The sequence below is a fragment of the Sceloporus occidentalis genome, unplaced genomic scaffold (genome assembly GCF_023333645.1).
Source record: "Sceloporus occidentalis isolate IW3139 unplaced genomic scaffold, rSceOcc1.0.p SCAF_4, whole genome shotgun sequence".
In the NCBI taxonomy this organism is placed as follows: Eukaryota; Metazoa; Chordata; class Lepidosauria; order Squamata; family Phrynosomatidae; genus Sceloporus; species Sceloporus occidentalis.
Genome location: NW_028316984.1, coordinates 84239646 through 84262279, shown reverse-complemented (window position 1 = coordinate 84262279; position 22634 = coordinate 84239646). Strand labels below are relative to the sequence as shown.

Here is a 22634-nt window from a genome sequence, read left to right as displayed (position 1 = left end):
CCATAGACTTCCGGCTTCAAGATGCGTTCGTGTCTGAGAAGCGAAAGACGGCAGGAAACTCGCTCCCCAGTCGCCCCGCTTGGCCTTTAAAGGGCTGGAGACGGATTCCCCTGAACGGCTCTGTTTAAGTTTGTTTACTGGATGTAACTATAAAGTAGTTACCTTTAAGTAGTTCCTTTTAAGAGGCAGGGCTGCATCCTCCCCAGAAGCAGAGGCAAGGCCCTCCTGCCTCCCTCCCCTCTGCCCTGCCCTGGAAGAGGGAGAGAAGAGGAAGGGGCGGCAGCGTCGCCTTTGCCTTTTGGGCCCTGCCTTATGGGTTTATTCATTGCATTTGTACCCTGCCCCTCAGCCCTAAATTAGATGCTTCCCTGCCCTCAGGCTCACAACCTGAAAAGACAGGGCAGAAAAGGAGAAGGGAATGGTGGGGGGAAGGGGTCAGCTCCAGGGGTTCTTCTCTCCCTCAAGAATTTGATCAGGAGGGCTTTAAACTGAGTTATGTGGGGGAGGGAGACAGTATTCTGGAAGGCAAAAGGGCTGGAGAAAATAGGCAAACTGACACAGAGGGAACAAGGCAAACAGTGCAAGGACCCAAAAGTGGGAGGCAAAAGAACTTGCACAGGCAGCAAGTAAAGGGAACACATGGGCTTAGATGTCTCTAAACTAATGCACAGAGCATGGGAAATAAGCAAGATGAACTTAAACTCCTAGTACAACAAAGCCAGTATGATATAGGCATCACTGAAACCTGGTGAAATGAGTCTCACGATTGGAATGTAGAAATAGAGGGGTATAACCTTTTCAAGAGAAATAGGCCAAACAGGAAAGGAGGAGGAATAGCCCTATATGTCAGGGACATTTACACCAGTGAAGAGATCCAGGACATCAATCATGGAAGCCAGGTGGAGAGCATCTGGATAAAAATTAAAGAGGAGGGAAACAACAAGGATGTTATTGTGGGAGTCTACTACAGACCCCCAAGTCTGACTGAGAAATTGGATTATGACTTTCTAGAACAGATGGCCACACACTCAGAAAGGAGAGATGTAGTAGTAATGGGTGACTTCAACTATCCTGACATCTGCTTGAAGTCAAACTGAGCAAAATCCTCAAGGCCTAGCAAATTCCTCATTTGCCTTGGAGACATTTTTTCATTGTCCAAAAGGTGGAAGAGGCAACAAGGGGATCAGCTATTTTGGATCTGATCCTAACTAACAAGGATGACCTAGATGATGGCATGCAAGTGGTGGGATCCTTAGGTGGGAGTGATCATGCACTCCTGGATTTTGTTATACAATGGAAAGGAAAGGCCAGACATAGTCAGACATGCATTCTAGACTTTAGGAAAGCTGATTTTAGTAAACTTAAAGAAATACTAGGGGTGATCCCATGGTCAGGAATACTAAAAGAGAAGGGAGTTCAAGAGGGATGGGACTTTCTCAAAAGGGAGATACTGAAGGCACAATTTCAAACAGTTCCAGTGAGGAAGAAAAATGGGAGATGCCTCAAGAAACCAGGATGGATGACTAACTGAATTTTCAACTGAGCTAAATTTTAAATGGAACATGTATAAGAAATGGAAAAATGGGGAAATCACCAAAGAGGAATTCAAAGAAATAGCTAACAAGTGTAGAGATAAGGTCAGAAAAGCTAAAGCACAGAATGAACTCAGACTTGCTAGAGAGGTTAAGAACAACAAAAGGGCTTTTTTGAATATGCCCACAGCAAAAGGAAGAAGAAAGAGCACTGCATGGAGAAGATGGCAAAATGCTAACAGAGGACAGAGAAAAGGCAGAATTACTCAACACCTTCTTTGCCTCTGTGTTCTCAGAAAAGGAAAAGGGTGCTCAACCTGAGGATAATGGAGCAGAGGACAGAATAGGGGGATTTCAGCACAGAATAAGTAAAGAGATAGTAGAGGAATACCTATGAATATAAGTCTCCAGGACCAGATGAACTACATCCAAGGGTATTAAAAGAACTGACAAATGTAATATCAGAGCCATTGGCAATAATCTTTGAAAACTCCTGGAGAACAGGAGAAGTCCCAGCAGACTGGAGGAGGGCAAACGTTGTTCCCATCTTCAAAAAGGGGGAAAAAGAGGATCCCAACAATTATCGTCCAGTTAGTCTGACATCTATATCAGGAAAGATTCTGGAGCAGATCATTCAACAGAGAGTCTGTGAACATTTAGAAGGCAATGCCATAATCACAAAAAGTCAACATGGGTTTCAGAGAAACAAGTCATGCCAGACAAATCTAATCTCTTTCTTTGATAAAATTACCAGCTTGTTAGATGAAGGGAATGCTGTGGATATCGTATATCTTAATAATAATAATAATAAAAATTTTATTTATATACCGCCCTTCCATTGATCAGGGCGGTGAACAACATAATAAAAACAATACATACAGTATACATATTAAAAACAACTTAAAAACCCCGGTCAGCCATCCATCTTGCCGACAACATAGGGAGGAAGGCCATCTAGGACTTCATTCGGGGAATGCAGTTCGAAATAGAAGGGTTTTTAAGTCCCTTCTAAACTGAGCCAGGGAGGTAGCCGAGCGGAGCTCTGTGGGCAGCGTGTTCCAAAGGGTCGGGGCAACGATGGAGTACGTCCTCCTCGTTGTAGAGGAGAGTTTGGCCCCTGGAACCCTAAGTAGTTGCTGCCCAGAAGTTCTGAGGGTGCGGGGCGGAATGTATGGGGAGAGGCGGTCCTTCAGGTATCCTGGGCCCAAGCCATGTAGGGCTTTATCTTGATTTCAGTAAGGCCTTTGACAAAGTTCCCCATGACATTCTTGCAAACAAGCTTGTAAAATGTGGGCTAGACAAGGCAACTGTTACATGGATTTATAATTGGTTGACTGGATGAACCCAAAGGGTGCTCAACAATGGCTCCTTTTCATCCTGGAGAGAAGTGACCAGTGGGGTCCCACAGGGTTCTGTCCTGGGCCCGGTGATATTCAACATCATTATCCATGACTTGGAGGACAAAATTGGGGGCATACTCATCCAATTTGCAGATGGCACCAAATTAGGAGGAATAGCTAATACCCCAGAGGATAGGATCAAGATTCAAAATGACCTGAACAGACTAGAAAACTGGGCCAAAGCTAAAAAAAATGAACTTCAACAGGGAGAAATGTAAGGTACTGCACTTAGGGCGGAAAAATGAAATGCACAGATATAGGATGGGGGACACTTGGCTGAATGAAACTAAATGTGAAAGGGATCTAGGAGTCCAAGTAGACCACAAGTTGAACATGAGTCAGCAGCGCTATGCAGCAGCTAACAAGGCCAATATGATTCTAGGCTGCATCAATAGAAGTATAGTGTCTAGATCAAGGGAAGTAATAGTGCCACTTTATTCTGCTTTGGTCAGGCCCCACCTGGAATACTGTGTCCAGTTCTGAGCACCACAATTTAAAAAGGACGTTGAGAAACTGGAGCGTGTCCAAAGGAGGGCGACTAAAATGTTGAAGGATCTGGAAACCATGCCCTATGAGGAAAGGCTTAGGGAGCTGGGGATGTTTAGTCTGGAGAAGAGAAGGTTAAGAGATGACATGATAGCCCTTTTAAAATATTTGAAGGGATGTCATGTTGAGGAGGGAGCGAGCTTGTTTTCTGCTGCTCCAGAGACTAGGACACGGAACAATGGATGCAAACTGCAGGAAAAGAGATTCCACCTCAACATTAGGAGGAACTTCCTGACAGTAAGGGCTGTTCGACAGTGGAACAAAATCCCTCAGAGTGTGGTGGAGTCTCCTTCTTTAGAGGTTTTCAAGCAGAGGCTGGATGGCCATCTGTCAGGGATGCTTTGATTTAGATTTCCTGCATGGCAGGGAGTTGGACTGGATGGCCCTTGCGGTCTCTTCCAACTCTATGATTCTATGATTCCCTCTGATGCCTAGACCAAGGCAGATGGACTGGAACCCATCATTTAAATTGGTTTATTAATATTAATTTCTGTAACATGCGAAAGGTTACCACACATGATCGCTGGCAGTCCGAACGCACTCCGAACACAATCATGCGTCAATCCACAGTTGAGTAAATTCGGTGAACTAGCAAAGTCACAAACCCTACTCCTAGGCAACTCCGCACTCAGTGCGCTGTTTGGTGTGATGTGCATGTCTCCTTTGGTCTTGGTTCCCCCCCAATCTGGAAGGGAGGGGGTTCGCATGAAGCCATGCTGCAATTCCGCTTCAATTATGTTTCCACTTGTCCTTCAGCATTGCTGAGGGGGGGCTGCTGCCTGATAATTAAGGGGCATAAACCAGGAGCTATTGGTTAACCATTCTACTCACATTATAACATGACAAGAGTGAATATACGCTCGTTCTAACGTGAAAAGAGCATGTTCTTTCAACCATTCTTCCCCCCTCCCCAACCTCTTTTGTAAATTGTGGGGTTCCTTGGTTCCTCTCTCTCACTCATCTAAATATGCTATGCTCCAGTCATCTGGAGTCTCACTGAGCATGCGCAAGGGTGCCAATTCGCAATTAAGAACCCATCAATGTTATGGCTTACTTTGCACAATCTGGGTCGCATTCAGGGAGGCCATTACAGCGAATTTAGGTGTGATAAGTAATCATGTAAATGCGTGAATTTTCGAATTGACCTTGCTTTCTTCTCTTTCGAAATTGAGAGCCTCTCATCCTGTGTGATAAACTCACAAGGCAGATGCAATGGAGGGAGGGCTCTCCTGCTTGTCTTATTTAGATTAATCGCCTTCCCAGAGGAGGGCGACCAAAATGGTGAAAGGTCTGGAATCCATTTATTTATTTACGTTATTTATACCCCACCCTTCAGCCCTAAGGTTCTCAGAGCGGCTTACAATTATTATTTTTAATAGGACGGTTCCCTGCCCTCAGGCTTACAATCTAAAAGACACGACACAAAAGGAGAAGGGAATGGTGGTGGGGAAGGGGATGAAGTCCAGTGGTTCTTCTCTCCCTCTGATGCCTGGACCAAGGCAGATGGACTAGAGGGAGAGCTCTTCTTCTTCAGGCTAGCCCTGGTGGAGTTGGGCCAGCCTATTCACTCCCTGCCAGGGCGAAGGATGACAGTTATGGAGGGAGAAGCCTCTATCTTCAGGCTAGCCCTGATGGAGCTGAGCCAGCCTATTCCCTCCCTTCCAGGCCGAAGGATGACAGTTATGGAGGGAGGAGCCTCTTTCTTCAGGCTAGCCCTGGTGGAGCTGGACCAGCCTATTCCCTACCTCCCAGGCCGAAGGATGACAGTTATGGAGGGAGGAGCCTCTTTCTTCAGGCTAGCCCTGATGGAGCTGAGCCAGCCTATTCACTCCCTCCCAGGCTGAAGGATGACAGTTATGGAGGGAGGAGCCTTGATCTTCAGGCTAGCCCTGATGGAGCTGGGCCAGCCTATTCCCTCCCTCCCAGGCCGAAGGATGACAGTTATGGAGGGAGGAGCCTCTTTCTTCAGACTAGCCCTGGTGGAGCTGGGCCAGCCTATTCCCTACCTCCCAGGCCGAAAGATGACAGTTATGGAGGGATGAGCCTCTATCTTCAGGCTAGCCCTGATGGAGCTGAGCCAGCCTATTCACTTCCTCGCTGGCCGAAGGATGACGGTTATGAGGAGCGGTTTAAGGAGCTGGGAATGTTTAGCCTGATGAGAATAAGGCTAAGAAGAGATGTCATTTCATCTTCCTTCCAGAAGAAGATCATCCCTGTTTCACAGTTCAGATCTATAGCAGAAGACTGGGGTCATAAAACTACAATTCCTTTCCCCCGCTGGCCATCTGCCCCTCCCGTTTCAAGTCACCTTTTTCTACTGTGTCATAACCGTACTCCCCCCCCAAACCATGTGCACCATTGCAGAATCAAACTGCAGGCAACTGCCATCCCATTGAACCTCCACACAGTCACACATGTGACCCTCCACCATGACTGAGCATCATAGCAGAGCTATACCCATTAAGATGCTAGTAAGGTACAATCATGCCCCCCTCTTCACCCCATGCTGCCTCATCGACTATTTGGTTTGTGTATGTTGCAATGACATGTGTCCAGCTCTGGGCACCACAGTTCAAAAAGGATGTTGACAAATGGGAGCATGTCCAAAAGAGGGGCACCAAAATGGTGAAGGGCCTGAAAACTATGTCTTTGGAGGAAAGACTTAGGGAGCTGAGTATGTTTAGCCTGGAAAAGAGACAGTTAAGAGGTGATATGATAGCCCTGTTTAAGTATTTGATGGGGTGTCACATTGAGGATGGAGCAAGCTTGTTTTCAGGTGCTCCAGGCTAGAACACAGTACAATGGATGCTAGCTATAGGAAAAGAGATTCCACCTTAACATTAGGAGGAACTTCTGGACAGTAAGATATGTTCTACAGTGGAACACACTCCCTCAGAGAGTGGTGAAGTCTTTAAACAAAGGCTGGATGGCCATCTGTTTGGGATGCTTTGACTGAGAGTTCCTGCATGGCAGAATGGGGTTGGACTGGATGGCCCTTGTGGTCTCTTTCAACTCATCACAAGGAGAGTTTTGCAGCTCTGATCCGAAGCCACTGCGGTTCCAACCATGTGAATTCACGTTAAAACATGATGTATTCTCTCACGTGATTGCTTTCGGGGTGGGGTGGGGGTCATTCCAAGGCTGATCCACATTCAGTCCAAAGTGACTCCTCATTTTGGTGAATTCGGTAACAAGCGAATTCACAAAAATTGTTTCCAAGCTCACTTAGATTTCACTCCGAATTGGTCTGGTGTGGAATGCAACTTTGCTTCCATCCTGGTACACCCCCCTAAACCTCCAAGGTCCCACATTTCCAATGATGCTGCACTGCAATTTTGCCCCATTTGCTTCTGGTGCTCCTTCAAGAACGGAGAGCACGTTTGGATGTAGCTGACAGGGATGAAACAGGAGTCTGGGGGGAGAAATGGGAGCAATGGTGTGGGCCATCAGAGGCTGGGGAAGCAACAAACTCCAACTCCCACAATTCCATAGCACTGAGTCAAGAGAGTTAAAGTGGAGTCAAACCGGATTATTTCCCCAGTGCAGATGCAACCTAAGAGAAGGCAACTGTTACAAAGGGAAGGAGAGTGGATTGGATTCAGGGAGGTAGTACTTTAGGGAGCATGGAGAATAAGGGAAACCGGATCATTTCTGCACTCCTCCAAAACAGGTCTCCTTCAGATCCAAAGGATTTACTTCCAAGTAAACCTGCAGCTTCTACACTGATTATTTTGCAGTGAAAGAAATTTATTATTATTATTATTATTTTAAAATTCCTTTCACTGCAAAATAATAATAATAATAATAATAATAATAATAATAATTTTGCCTGTGATACATTCGGATGAAGCAGAGGGCATGCAGGGATAGGTACATTCCCTATCATTCACGTGAGGCTAGCATTCACGTGAAAGTGGAACCAGGAAGTGGCCCCCTTCTTCACCCCGTAAGTGCAAAGGTTCATGATGCGTTCAGAGCCCCACTGAGCCTGCGCAAGGGTCCCAATTTGAATCATTGAATCCACATGGTATGTACTGGTGTGATAATTTAATGTGCACTCGCTCCGCTTTGACTCAGGAATTACCACAATTTCATTCTTCATGTGTGATAATTCATCACATGATTGCCTTGGATTCGAATTTACTCTGCTTCCCCTTCACTTCGGATTGGCTCTGGATTGGAGTTCCAGTCTCACGTGTGATAAGGGCCTATGATTCTATGACATCAATTGGAGGTGTCACACTTTCACGTCTTTCCATTGCTGCCCTGCTGCTCGCATATGGTGGCTCTGTCCCTTTAAAATGTGCACTTGTCTTGGATCAGTGTGTTTGCACACGGGGTGGGGCTTCCCCTCCCCCCCACCCTTAGAGTGAGCAAGGCACAGTTTCTGGCCACTTCAGGGGCATGCGTCATCTATACACCACACCCCTGAAGTGGCCCAAATCACTTCTTTTGGCCTATCTATTTGAGAGCTATGACATATAGACTGATTTTCTTCTAAATTTCTTTGGTGTGCCACAGTATAATCCCTAGTGCTTTTTCCTTTTCTGCACCCAACTTGGATATCAGTTTTGAGCATGACTTGGTGCCATTCCAGTTGATACTAATAAAGTTATTGTCCAGCTGCGGAATCTGAAACTAGTACATAGAATGGTGGTCTGTGGATTGATGGTGTTCTACTGCACGTTCACAGAAAATTATGTGGCTACAATAATAATATGGCACAAATATGGTACTGGCGGTTGGCACATTGGTGTAAACATGTTCATCCTCTGCATCTGATAGCTTGAGAAGCACTTCTCTAAGAAGTGACAGAAAAAGAAAATGGAGGGCAAATGGGAAATAGTTATTTTCAATTTATTTTGTATGGATATTTTTGTGGGGAAGGGCAAAGCAAGCTCCTTATAGCAATTCCATCTATTAAGCCAGGCTGGTCTTTCTCCCTAGTAATGTTTTTCTTTGAGTAAGGGAGTGCAGCATCTCAGTGCCCTTTGGTTCCTTCACTTGTGGCCAATACACATTCACTTGCTCCTTAGATTGGTGATAGTACTCCTTTCGTTGTACTTCAGTTGTGTAATGTTGCCATTCAAAACAAGTGTTACATAAGATAATCAGTGCAAAAGTCTGCAGAGATTTACACAACCTCAGGGCAGGACTTTGGGCAATTTCTATGTTGAAGAAATATGGAGTACATATTTGCTACTGGACCAGACTATCTGGTCCAGGAATCTGAAGAGGTAGGCTCAAGTCTATGAAAGCTCGTGTTACAAGCTTCTTTGTCTCAGTTAGTCTCAGGTTATTGCAAAACATGAATGAAAAGGAACCTCCAACTTTGCCTGGTGTTCTTTAGGTGAAATAGTTTCACTATTTTTTGTCCACACGTATTCTAATTATACCCAAAAGTGAAGGTGGGGACATTCTGATTTCCTGGGATCTGTGATTTATCTCTTTGATTGAAAACACATGGCAATGTATGTTGGAAAGTAACCTTAGTTCACAATCTGGTCTTTAATTATGGTGGATTTGCTGTGTTTCTTATAGGCTTTGACCAACACATTGCTAGAACCAAACTCTGACCTTGTTGTTACACAGATTATAACAGGCTCAGTACACATGGCAGGAAGCAGCATGGTGCCGCTGCTTCTAGGGTTCCGGAGGGTGCAGCAACCACACACTCCGGAACCCTAGAACATGCTGCCACCGCCATCATACCGACATCCCATCCATACGGGGGCCACCAGGATGACGTATGCAATGCATAGCGTCCACACATCGTACACAGGAAGCGGCGTCATGCAACCCTTATGACGCCGCAAGGAAGAAGCTGCTCTAGGCAGTTTCTTCCTGGCTGTGTATCGTTCCCGTGTGGTTTGGCTGCTCCGGGAATGATACACAGCAAATAGGGGTGGCGTTTCACCACCCATATGTACAGCCCCATAGAGAGAAAAAGCAAAGTGTCACACTTGGGACTTACATCCTATGAAATAAGTCCTTTACTGTTCCCCAGGGGAAATTTTTAAAATACCTTTTGTCAGTTCTTATATGTTAGCCGACATGCATTTTTTCAAGTAATTTCTTACTAGATATTAGGGAATAAGAGCAGCATTAAGTAACTCTGGCCCAGTACAGATGGGAAGAAAGCACTATCGTCAGGCCAAAATTAGGGTTCGGGAGCACGCAGCAACCACATGTTCCTGAACCCTAGCGCACAGCGCTGGCACCATCATGGCAGCCTCCCATCCACACAGGGGCTGCCATGATGACGCAAGCACCATGCAGCATCCAGACACCGTCATGGTGGCACCCAGAAGCCACTCTAGGCATCTTCTTTTTGCAGCACATCGGTGCTACAGCGTGAGGCTGCTGTAGCACCGACTCGGGGCAAAGCCAGGTGGCGTGGAGCTGCCCATCTATTGAGCCCCTCAGCCATATAACACTTTAAGAAATGGGATATAAACAGCTAGTTTTGTAAACAGTCCATTACTGTCTGCAAGTCATTGCATTCGCACATACACTTTGAGTAGCTATAATTTCTTTACATCATCAAATGGAGTATGTCAGTTATGAAAAAAATATTTATTGAAACATATGCATAACAAAAATAAGATGTTGCTGCTTATGGTGACGGTAGAGATGACAGATATAATCAAATGAAAATATTACAGATTTTTGGTCTATTCTCACAACCACAAGTCCAATGTGCCATAAGATTCTATTCTATTTTTTTTTAAATTACTTAATAGTTATACTTGAGAAGTGTTTTTGTTGTGTGCTTTCAGGTTCTGACTCATGGCAACCCTATCATGGGTTTTTCTTGGCAAGATTTGTTCAGAGCGGGTTTACCTTTGCTTTTCTCTGAGACTGAGAAAGTGTAACTTGCCCAAGGTGACGGAGCAGAAATTTGAGCCCCAGTCTTCAGAGTCATAGTTCAGTGTTCAAACTACTACACCACCCTGGATGTACATGTTTACAAATGACAACATTATTCATAATGCAAAACAATTTGAAAAGACATTTGCAGGTCTTTATCTACAATTACCATACAACTATTTTCCCCAATTCAAGTAGGAATTATACAATAGCATTTATGATGCTCTTCATTTGCAAACTGACTCTGACATCCAGTGGCCAGTTTAAATAATGCAGGTTACTATATTAATTAAAAGCCAAAAAGTCTTCAGTGGGGAGATCCAAGCCAAACCCTCTACCTAAGGACACAAGAGCCCTTCCAGGATTAGACTAGAGGTCCATCTATTCCAAAATACTGATCAGTCCATTAAAGTTTATGCCATGATAAATCTGTAGGGTTTTAAGGCGCCACAGGGCTCTGTTTGGACTCTGTTGTACTTTGGGCATATCATGACATGACATGACTCATTTGAAAAGGCAATAGATGATAAAGTAGGAGGCAGGGGGATAAGTGGATATATTCAATCAAGGAAGTCATGGTCCTGAATTTTCAAGACTGTTGATGACAGGGTAAATTGCAGGTCTCTGATTCATCAGGTCACACAGTAAGTTGAGGCCAACATGATTGCAATTACAAAAGATGAGGGTAGGGAACTGTCTAATTTTTTTTTTAATGTAAGCTGCTCTGATAGCCTTTTGACTGAAGAGCGGGGTATAAATACTATAAATAAATAAATAAAATTAAACAATCAATTGAATCAAACATTCATTTTAAACAGTTAAAAGAATTAAAAACATATTAAAAACAGCACGTTAACTTTAACTGGTTGGGGTAGAAGGATGTGCAATGTATCTGCTGTTTCTTGATACATTGCACATCCTTCTACCCCAACCAGTTAAAGCTGGGGGGATTGTTTGAATAAGATCTTTGCTGGCAAAAAGAGCAGAGAGGAAGCCACTTTTGGAGGGAGTTGCATAGGAGAAGCCACCGGGAAGCAGTGGTGTCACTGGGGTTAGTGTCACCTGGGGTGGTGCTCTCCTTCCTCCCTCCACTCCCACTCCCTTGGTCACTTGTCCTCTGGCCGCCACCTGGAGACACCCAGAAAAGGTTGCTGGGGGGGGGGGGCAGATGGGCAAACAAGGCAAAGAATGGGAGAGAGACAGTGGATGAGGCTTTGGGCTTCCCCACTGCAAGGGGAGGCTAGCAGGGTCATGCATGCATCTGCCGCCCTCACCTTCTTTCCTACTGGTCTGGCTACCTTGTCGAAGGGAGCAAGGGCAGCAGGGAGGCTTGCAGTGGTGTGCATAATTCATCCATACATCTGCTGGCCCGTCCTTGACTTTCCCCCATTGCCTTGATTTCCTTAGTGAAGGGAACCAGGGCAGTGAGGGGGCCAGCAGGGGCATGTGCCCATCACCCCCAGTGTCTTCCACACCCTTCCCCTAGTGGATGAAGGGCCAGGCTGGATATCACCCCCCCCCCCTTTATGGTGTCACCCAGTACAGACCTCACACCTCACACTCCCTTAGTGACCCCATTGCCAGGAAGGCCCTCTCTCCTGTCCTCACCAGACAGGCCTTTGAGGGAGTGTGTTAGAGACAGTGCACTCCCCCCGAAGAGTGTTCGATGTAGACATGTTCCCATGGGTAGATATAGGGCTTTATTGGTCATAAGCAGCATTTGAATTTTGGATATCTCAGTTGAGTTTGTAGTTTCATTTGCCTGGCCTGTAAAATCCTACAATGTAAAATCTTTTCTTACCACATCACTGCACTGTATTTGCAAAATCAGGTTTCCATCAACAGCTGTTTATGTGTTTATTTTACACATTTTCAGCTGCACTTCAGCTGAACTCTATTCTTCAACTGAAAAGGTTTTAGAGCAGCTTACAGATCAATTAAAAGGATTCAAGCTTACAATCTAAAAGACAGAAGGCAAAAGGAAAGGGGAGATAAGAAAGGAAAGGGAAATGAGAAAATCTAATAATTATGAATAGCTGCGACAGAAGCAGTTCAAGGCAAGAAGCTAAACAGAATTAGGGCCCTTTCAGTGAGCGCAGTGGGTAAAGGGCCAGACTGGGTGTCACCATCCTTTGGTACCACCCCACACTACAAACCCCAGAAATCCATAGAAGTTCAAGTGCAAACATAGCACTATATTTCTGTAGTGTAAAAGGGCCCTTAGTCTCAGAGCCAAGCTAATGGGGGGGGGGGGGGGGGGCTTCCTTCTCATCTCTATTTTGTTGTAATGGAATGGCAGCTGTCAGTCAAGTACTGAATCTGCAGCACTTAACACTTCATTTGCCTTTGGATAGATGCAAAGTTCTTTACAATTGTATCATTCCCTATATGATTAATGTTGTGACTTTCAGTCACAAGGTCAACTGTCTCTATGCTTTCTCCAAACTCATGTATGAGCAAACTGAAGAACATCATTCTGAATGTGAATCCCTGAGTAACCCTTGGAGAGCTGTCCATTTACCATTTATACTGAAGTGGGCAACCAGGGAAGGTTAGGAGCGTATAATTTTGCTCACAAATCCTTCTAGGAGTATGGGGGCATTTTCTATAGATTTTGGGTTTCACAAAAGGACTTTCCTGGGCCTAAATTGGCCCAGGGGAACAACAAAATGTGGTGAAAATGAACCCCCACCCTCCCTCAGTGGACATTTTAGGGCAAGTAGGTTTTTTTTTTTAATGTTTTCAATCGGGTGGGGGTGGGGGGTGGCAAAGGAGCTTCAAACATGATGGAAATGCATTTCATACTGTCTAGTGCATTAGAGGTACTCTGTTGGGGGTAGAAAATATATGAGAGAATGGCCTCTGGGAGCCACAAAAACAGCCCTGGGGCTGCATGTGCCCTACTGGGCACACTTCGCCCACCCTGATTTATACCATATACTTTCAGTTCATTAATCAGTTACTAATTCACAAAAAGATCTGTCTTCTTATCTCTTGATTGCTTAATTTACCCAGGTATTTTAGGAAGAGAATTTTCATAAGTCCTTTGAAAGTCCTAGCATATAGTGTGCACTAAAGCAGTCATTCCCAACTTTCCTCCTCCTCCTCCTCCTCCTCCTCTTCTTCTTCTTCTTCTTCTTCTTCTTCATTCACATGCTTGCTAACTCTCTGATTGCTGATTTTTTTCCTAGCAAAGGTTCTTCTTCTGTAACATAAAATTTATGTTTTATAACACTAACTTTAACAATGCTTTCTACCAGTTCATGTAGGGTTGTGATTAGGCTCATCCTTAATTCCCAAGTTTCCATCACTAACCCTTTTGACAATGTTCCAATCCCTGAATAAGAACGCTACATGCTTCTGTTATGAGAACAGCAATTTGACATTTGAATTCTTTAGGATTCAGTTCTCTTCAGCCTCTTGGGAGTGAATGCCTTGGATTTAATGTAGCTTAGTTATCAATAAACAAGCATGGGTTTGAACTGTTGAGGACTTTGGGGCATGTGTAATGTCTGGATCCAGTGATCTTCTTTTTAAAAAAAAGTAAACTTGAAATATGTTCTGTCATCTCTATGTAATTTAGCTCCATAACGGCCTTTCCTGAAAACTGATGCAACATTGCTATAGTTTCCCTATATAGTATCTTCCCTTAGCATTACTTTCATATCTTTGTTATCTGACAATCCAAGTACAGGCAAACCTTAATTAATAAAGTAGATGTGTTCCTGAGCATTACTTCTTTAAAAGAAAATTTGTTCTCAGAGACAGAAATAGCATGGAAAGAATAGGGATAGGTTCTTGCACCGCCAAGGAAAAAAAGCCATTCTGCATGTTTCAGCAAACTTTTTACAAAAGATTTACAATATACACATGCAACATTAAACAATCAGATCAGATAAGCTTTGGACAAAGTAAAAAATATAATCTTCTACAAACCACTTGAAAATGCACACCGGGATTATTTTTTTCCTGAGCCTCCACTTTTCTCATGATTTCTATTTTGGTGGCCAGATCTATGTTTTTTTAAAATGCAAAGGGAAACTGATGAAACAAATTTGTCTAATTTCCCCATTTCTCTCTATTTTGCTCTTCACACATGCTCAGTAAGGGATTCTGGAGGCCACGGCTGTTTACCTTGCCTGTTGTAGGCAGGCACATACAGCTGTTGTAGGATCCTTCCCGTTCTTTTCCAGTTTAGGACTTTTTCAAGGACGGGAGCATAGCACGATGCTCCCATCGGTGTTGCACGATTTGGCAAAGATTTTCAGATGATGTAACACAAGATAACGTCAGGATAATTTTGGCCACTTTTCATTCATGGGAAAATTTATTCACGGGATAATGGCAGAATTATCCCGATGTCACACAACATCATCTGAAAATCTTTGCCAAATCGTGCAACACTGATGGGAGCATAGCACAATGCTCCCATCCTTTTTGCCCATTTGAAAAAGTCCTTAGACTTTATTGCATTGTTTACTGCAGACATACTGCTACAGCCTAATACTGAAAGTCTGTGTTTCTCCAGTCCTCCTTCACCCACTGCCAAGTTCCTCCCAATGCCAATGCTGCTAAAATCTTCCTGATAAGCTGAGCACTAGGAGGAAAAGAGGGGCTGGGCTGTTGAATGAAGCTTATTTGTCAGAGACTTAATAACTAGAATCATGTTAGTACATTACACCAGAGTAATTGCATCAACACCGACAGTGGTGTTGGGGAGAAATTGCCATGTGAGTGCAGTGAAGGAGGTCAAGCACTGAAAAAATAGACTGCTCAGGGGTCTAATCTGCACTGCAGAAATAATGAAGTTTGACATCACTTTAACTGCTATGGCTCAGTGCTATGAAATTCTGATATTTCTAGTTCATTATGGCACAAGGGTTCTCTGAAAAAGAAAGATAGATAGATATCTCACAGAGCTAGAAAATTCCAGAATTCCACAGCATTGAGCCATGGCCATTAAAACAATGTCAAACTGTATTATTTCTGAAGTGCAGGTTAGATTTAAACCAGCAGATTTGGACTGGCTTCCCTTGCTACCACCTTGCCACCCTAAGTAATAGCACAACCACAAGCATGCTATACCAAGAGGATCCTGGCCTTAATATTGATAGAGGAAACTTTACAAAATCAAAGACATTAGTTAGAAGTTGAAAGAACTGAATCTTTTCAGGATGCTTGTTGGTTTTGTAAAACCACACCCCCAGAAGCTCAGATTCAGAAGGGTACAAAGAATTCCACTTTGCCAGCATAATTCATGAACAAAGGTTAAGAAACTATGGTCCAAACCCCACTGCAGAAATAATCCAGTTTGAAACCACTTTAACAGCCCTGGCTCAGTGCTTGGGAATCCTGGGAATTGTAGTTTATTGTGGCAGCAGAGATCTCTGACAGAGAAGGCTGAATGTCTCACATAACAACAGTTCCCAGAATTCCCTAGCATAGAGTCAGGGCAGTTAAAGCGGTCTCAAACTGGATTATTTCTGCAGTGTGTTTGGGACCTTTGTTAACTGAAGTATGGCCGTTATCATACGTGGGATATGTGCTTCCATCCCGAAGGAAATGCCAAGCAGGGCCAATTCGAAAATAAGCCAAATTACGTGATTAATTACTACATGTGACGAACGACACTGTGGTCGTACCAAATGTAAAGCGGAACGAGTGCAAATAAATTATCACAAAAGTACATACCATGTGGATTCTCCAATTCCAATTGGGATCCTTGCGCATGCCCAGTGGGGCTCTGAATGCATCGTTAACTTTAACGCTTCCGGGGTGAAGAAGGGAGCTGCTTCCTGTTTTCTGTGTCCTGTTTCGCATGAATGCAGGCTGCACATGAAATATAGATGAGAGAATAGATATATATAGTATCTGTGGGTACAGGCATTTGGTCTACACACATTATAAGTTCACTTTATACATACATATCTGCACATATAGATGGACGCACCTACGCATATATGTATATATATGTGCCACCAGGAAAAGTGTCAGAAAGTATGCCACTATATGCTCCAAGCACATGTAGTTGAAAATAGAATGTGTGTGCTTAAGCCCCTCACGGCGTGTGTGTGTGTGTGTGTGTGTGTGTGTGTATACACAAACATATACATATATACAACTATGTGTATATGTACACACACTTATATACATATCTATATATATCTATATCTATACACACACACACACACACACACACACACACACACACTACTTCCCGCATGGGTGTGCCATGGGCTATGTATGAACATTTATATACATATTTATATATACACATTACTTCCCCCATGGGCGTGCCATGGGCATGGGCGTGCATGTGTGTGTGTGTGTGTATGCATATATATATATCACAAACATGTGTTGGCAAAATAAGATACCTCCCTCCCCATCACATTGGATGTACAACGTGCCCGGGGACATCAGAATATGACTACCCAAAGTAAACCCCCATTTGCAGATCTGGGGGGGGGGGATTTGCATACACTGCTTTGTTCACGTTAAAATGATCACATATGCATTTTCCACTAGCTCTCCGCCCATACCATCAGAAACATCTGCTTTTCCCCCTTGCCAGCACTAGAAGTGGAAGGAGTACCAGAAGCAAAATAGAAGCAAGATTGCAGCGAAGCTTCATGGGAACTGTAGTAGCTTTCTAGGTTGGGGGAGGAATACCAGGCCCGAAGCAAAAATGCATTCCATAGCAACACAACTTTGAACTGAATGCAAATCAGCCTGGGAGAAGGTAGTTCACTGAATTTAGCTATTCCAGGGTTGACTTTGGCTCGGCCTCCGAACAATTCCACAATGACAGCGATTGCGTGTGATAATCTCTTGTGCATTAACATGAATACCCTTGATTGACTCCGGGATGACTTTGGAATAGACTGGAAGTTTTCATCGTTTGATAATGACCTATGTTTGTTCCTGTCCTACTTTTTGATTATCTGCTTCTGACATAAGACTTCTTATTGCCTTTATACAGTATATATTTTTCTGTCAATCAGAGATTTAAATTCTCCCTTCTCCCAGTCCTTCCACACACGTGGGCATTTTTGTAATGTTAACATACAGGATTTCTGAGAATTATGTCTCTTCTTGTTTCTCATAGAGGCAAGTTATCAACTTTTTAAAGGCACATTTTTGTGTCTTTCATTATTTTCAAGACTTTGTTCATGAACTATGCTGGCAAAATTTTAGAATTCTTTGTACTCTTCCGAATCTGAACTTCTGGTGTTGTGGTTTTAAATAACCTACAAGCATCCTGAAAAGATTCAGTTCTTTCAACTTCCTTCTAACTAATGTCTTTGGTATTGCAAAATTTCCTCTTTTAAAATAAGGCCAGGAACCTCTTGGTGTAGCATGCTTGCGGTTGTCCTATTACTAGGGTTGCATAGTGCTAGCAAGTGAAGTCAGACCAAATCTGCTGGTTTAAATGTAATCTGCACTTCAAAAATAATACGGTTTGACACCACTTTAACCACCATGGCTCAATGCTATGGAATTTTGGAATTAGCTTTCTTTCTTTGTCAGGGAGCTCTTCTGCCATAATGAACTATAGACCCCAGAATTCCATAGCATTGAGCCATGGCAGTCAAAATGATGTCAAACGGCATTATTTCTGCAGTGCAGATTAGACCCCTGGTCAGTCAGTATTTCTAGTGCCTGACCTCCTTCATGGCCACTACATCCACATGGCAATTTCCTCCATACCAACACTGTATGTGGTGTTGCAATTACGCTGGTGCAATGTGGCTCACCAGTTAGGATGCTGACTGACAATTGCAAGATTGGCAGGCCAGCAGTTCGAGGCCCAAGCACCATGTGATGGGGTGAGCTCCCATCGCTAGTCCCAGCTTCTGCCAACCTAGCAGTTCGAAAGCATGTAAAAGTGCAAATTGATAAATAAGTATCACTTTGGTGGAAGGTAACAGCATTCCATGCAGTCATGCTGGCTACATGATCAGAGTTGTCTTTGACAACGCTGGCTCTTCTGCTTAGCAACGGAGATGAGCACTGCCCTTACAGTCAGACATAACTTGACAACCTTGTCAAAGGGGATACCTTTACCTTTACCTTTTTAAAGTACAGTGGGCCCTTGGTATCTGATGTGGTTTGGTTCCAGGACCCACCGTGGATATTAAAAGTCCCATTAAATACAGTGGCATAGTAAAATATGGTGTCCCTTACATAAAACAGCAGAATCAATGTTTGCTTTTTGGAACTTATATATTTTTTTAATATCTTCAAACTGTATGGTTGAATTGGTGGATAAGGAATCCATGGATACAGAGGGCTGACTGTAATGTCAGAATTCTAGTTATTGTGTGACCCTTTTGGACTTTCTCGCCACTTTCTGCTTATGTGTGAAATTTGATAGTCTCTCTAATTCAGTCATTCTTGATCTTTGGTCCTCCAGATGTTTTGGACTTCAGTTTCTAGAATTTTTGACCATTGGCCAAGCTAGCTGGGAGCTGAAATCTGAAACGCCGGGAAAACCAAAGGTTGAGAACTACTGCTCTAGTTAGCATACCCTCCAATTGTGCCAATTTGGTAAGGTCAGTCCTGATTAATCCTCTGTCATCCCAATTTTATAGCTGCTTTCAAAATGTCTCAATTTCTGTGTCTTCCTCCCACTTTCTCCCATGCCCTCAACTTTCTTCTGCTGCAACTGAGTTCAAAGTGCAAAAGTTGTTTATATTCAATTAACTCAGCAGGGAAGAGAGGAAAGGAGAAGAGAGGGGAGAAGAGGAGGGTGTAGACTCTTGCATTTCCTTTTAGGTCAGGCAAAAGCAAATTGATGCAGCTTCTCCTAGCTTGGTTGCTCTTTCTTGTTAATAGCTTCTGCCATCTAGACTACTCTCTGATGTTGCTTGTGTCCTCGTTTTCTTCTGTAAAATGCTGGAAAGTGTCAGTTAGTCCCTTGATCTATTGTTCTAAGACAAGAATCATTTCTTGAATCTGTTTTCTATGTTTGCAATAGGTTATCCAAAAGTACTTCCTATAACTGTTGGATGTAATGCAGGGCCTTTCATTGCTAAACTCTACTCATGTGGTTTATACAGAATATGTATTTATTTCATTTCATTTCTATGCTGCCTTTCTCCCAGAAAGGCATCCATAATATTTTTTTAAAAAAATTAAACAATAAAGATGTTTTTAAATTTTTACAAGAAAAAATTCTAAATAATTAAAATCAGCTAGCTAAAAACAGTATAAAAAGCATAGTATAAAATGACATAAAACCTACAAAACTTGAAAAAGATATCTAAAGCACATGCCCCATTTAAAAGCCTGCCTGACATGATTGGGCACAAGTAATTGTGTGTCTAGGCTGGCAATGTTTTCACATTAGATCTTATTTTGTTCTTTGCTATCTTAATATTAACCTTTTATATGTTTTCTGGATCTTTTTGTCTCCCTCTCAAGTATGTAGGCCTGGCATTTTATTTTACAGCTTCTCTCCAAACAAAAAGTATGTCAGAAAATTGTACTCATGTGACTGTACATATGAACTGCAATGTTTGAGTGTGTTGAAGAGGAAGGGGAATCATCTCCCTTTGAGAGATAATTGTGAAATAGTCAAATTATGAGATGTTGATATAGCTTTCTTCTACTAGAAGAAATGGGAAGGGCCAAATATATGGACATAGTGGAACCAACTCATCAGACTGTTTTCAGTGCTTTGATAATGAAGGAGAGAGGGGACTATAGCTAGGAAAGGGGACATTGGGAAGATCCTGTCTTTCAAATTACTTACTTGCTAATTAGCTTACTTGCTGTTCACCGCTATGATCTTTGGAATAGCGGTATATAAATAAAACAAATTATTATTATTATTATTATTATTATTATTATTTAAATACCATGGTGCGTTCAGCTCAAGATGGATAACTGCCTGCGGTACAAAATTAGAGGAAACTAAAAATGTGTGTACATGCTGCCTGCTGAAGTACAGGTCCTGTACTGGTTGTCTCATCCCGCTTGTTTGGTCAAGACCTTTCCCAATGGTAACTTCTGTAATGTGGTGGGAGAAAGAGACTAAGTGTAAGACAGCTGCTAGTTCAAGCCAGCTATGTGTAAGCATTGCAACCATCAGTTGCCAACTAAGGAGACTGGGAAAGGCAGGAAGAAGGATATGGAGTGGTAGTACCACTTCTGTCCCCTCCAGTATTGTCCACCTAAGGTAGTCATATCACATTGTCTAATGACAGGGCTACTGAGGCTTTTCAACAACCCAGTATTCTCATCATAAATAGATCAAGGGAAGTAACAATACCACTCTGTTCTGCTGTGGTCAGACCTCACTTGGAATACTGTGTCCAGTTCTGGGCAGCACAATTCAAGAAGGATGTTGACAAAATGGAACATGTCCAGAGGAGGGTGACCAAAATGGTGAAAGATCTGAAAATCATGCCCTCTGAGGGGCAGCTTAGGGAGCTGGGTAAATTTAGCCTGGAGAAGAGAAGATTAAGAGGTGACATGATAGGCATGTTTACATATTTGAAAAAATGGCATATTGAAGATGGAGCAAGCTTGTTTTCTGCTGCTCCAGAGAGTAGGACAGGGAGCAATGGATGCAAGCTCCAGGAAAAAAGATTACATCTAAACCTTAGGAAGAACTTCTTAAGAGTAAGAGCTGTTCGGCTGCCTCAAAGTATGGTGGAGACTCCTTTGAAGGTTTTATACAGAGGCCAGATGGCCATCTGTCAGGAGTTCTTTGATTGTGTCTTCCTTCATGGCCAAATGGGATTGGACTGGATGGCCTTTGTGGCCTCTTTCAATTCTATGATTCTATGAAATACAGAAAGAGGAATTATGAATGCCAAGAGAAAAGTAAATTTCAGACTGCAGATCTGTAGTCCAAAAAAGGAACTGTTCCAAGCTTTGTGAACATCAGCGTATAACTGACATCTTTAGGTTTTCAGCATCTGTCAGGTCATAACCTCAGTGATTCTTCTACTCATGAGCCATCAACCCAGTTTGAAAAGAATCAAGGAATGCTTTAACCTCTGTTTGTAAAATGCAATTACTCAATGCAACAGCAGGGACGTAGCCAGGATTTTAGGAAGGGGGGGGTCCAGACTAAGTGCCACCATTATAATGGGGCTTGGGTGCAGCGGCACAGCAGCACACACCATTCATTTTTCTAATGGAAGGGGGGGTCCGGACTCCAAGAACCCCCCCTTGGCTACATCCCTGGCAACAGGATAGGTACCTTACTGACATGAAAGATAACCCAACAGTCACATCAGATTTGTACGTATCTGAAACAATCAGACTGTTACCACTTCCTGTTCAACAATTTAAGTACGTTTTTTAGCTCTTCAAAATATGACTCATGGGGAGGGGGTGAGAAGTGCTCAGCTTTTAAAGAGGGGAAGTCCTGGTAGAGAGGGGAACTAAAGAAGTCTATATGAACTGCCATACCACACATTCACAGTTGTGCTCATTTCTGCCTTGCTTCTACTACCCACCGGGCTTATCAATCTTTTGGGGAACCTTAAGCCGATTAGAGAGAAAAACGTGTGCAAATAGTCAATGGATGATTTAGGTAAGTAGCTCTTTTTCTCAAAAGCAAAAGAACAGAAGCTGAAGGAATGGGATCTAAGTGCAGAATACTAGGATGTTGCGTTTTGCTTAAAGTCTACTTCATGGAAGGGAAGAGGGAGAATTGTGGAGATGAAGATATCAAGCATCCATTGAAGCAAAGTTTTCTGGCAGAGGCTTTGAGCCCTCAGCAGCAGACAGTTTTTTCCAGGTTTCTGACTTCTGGGCAGTTGAGAAAACTAAAAAGAAAAAGAAAAAAGATTTTGTTGGAGGAAATGCAGCAACCTTATTTAGATCATTTTTTATGTCCCACCAGAAACTGTTTCCAGTGTAAATAGTTCACAGAAGAGGAACAGAGCATGGAAAGATTTTTGGACTAGATCTCTCAGAATCTCTGGCGAACATGATCACTGGGGATTCTAGGAGCTGTAGTCCAAACAAGTAACTTTTCCAAACCCTGTTATGGAGTTGACACCTGGCCATGGCTTGGCATTAAATCTCAACTATTTCAAAAAAACAAAGTGGGTGTCACAGAATCAACCAGAGCTTGGGACAGTTACACACCATGCTTGCGATTCTGATAGTTGTACTCCAAAGTTACATTTGCAAGTTCTTGTAAGGATTGTCTCTGAACCATAGGCCAAGAGATAACAGAAGGGAGCTATTTGCTTGTGAGCCACATGCTGTCTATGCTTGTTGACCCTAATATCATAAGCTAGGAGGGAACTGGCAGACCCTG

General features: G+C 43.1%; 1 protein-coding gene across 2 annotated transcripts in view; it reads left to right on the top strand.

The window, feature by feature from the left end:
- Window positions 1–22634, top strand: part of LPXN (leupaxin) — a 45151-nt gene that overhangs the window by 688 nt on the left and 21829 nt on the right. The window contains exon 1 of one of the 2 annotated variants that reach the window (XM_089520643.1): window positions 21812–21899. The exons of the other annotated variant lie outside the window; for it this stretch is intronic. Within the exon in view, the coding sequence (XP_089376769.1) occupies window positions 21887–21899 (13 nt within the window). The 5' untranslated portion in view covers window positions 21812–21886. Of the gene's footprint in view, window positions 1–21811; window positions 21900–22634 lie in introns of those variants that run through there. 2 annotated transcript variants of the gene reach the window in all.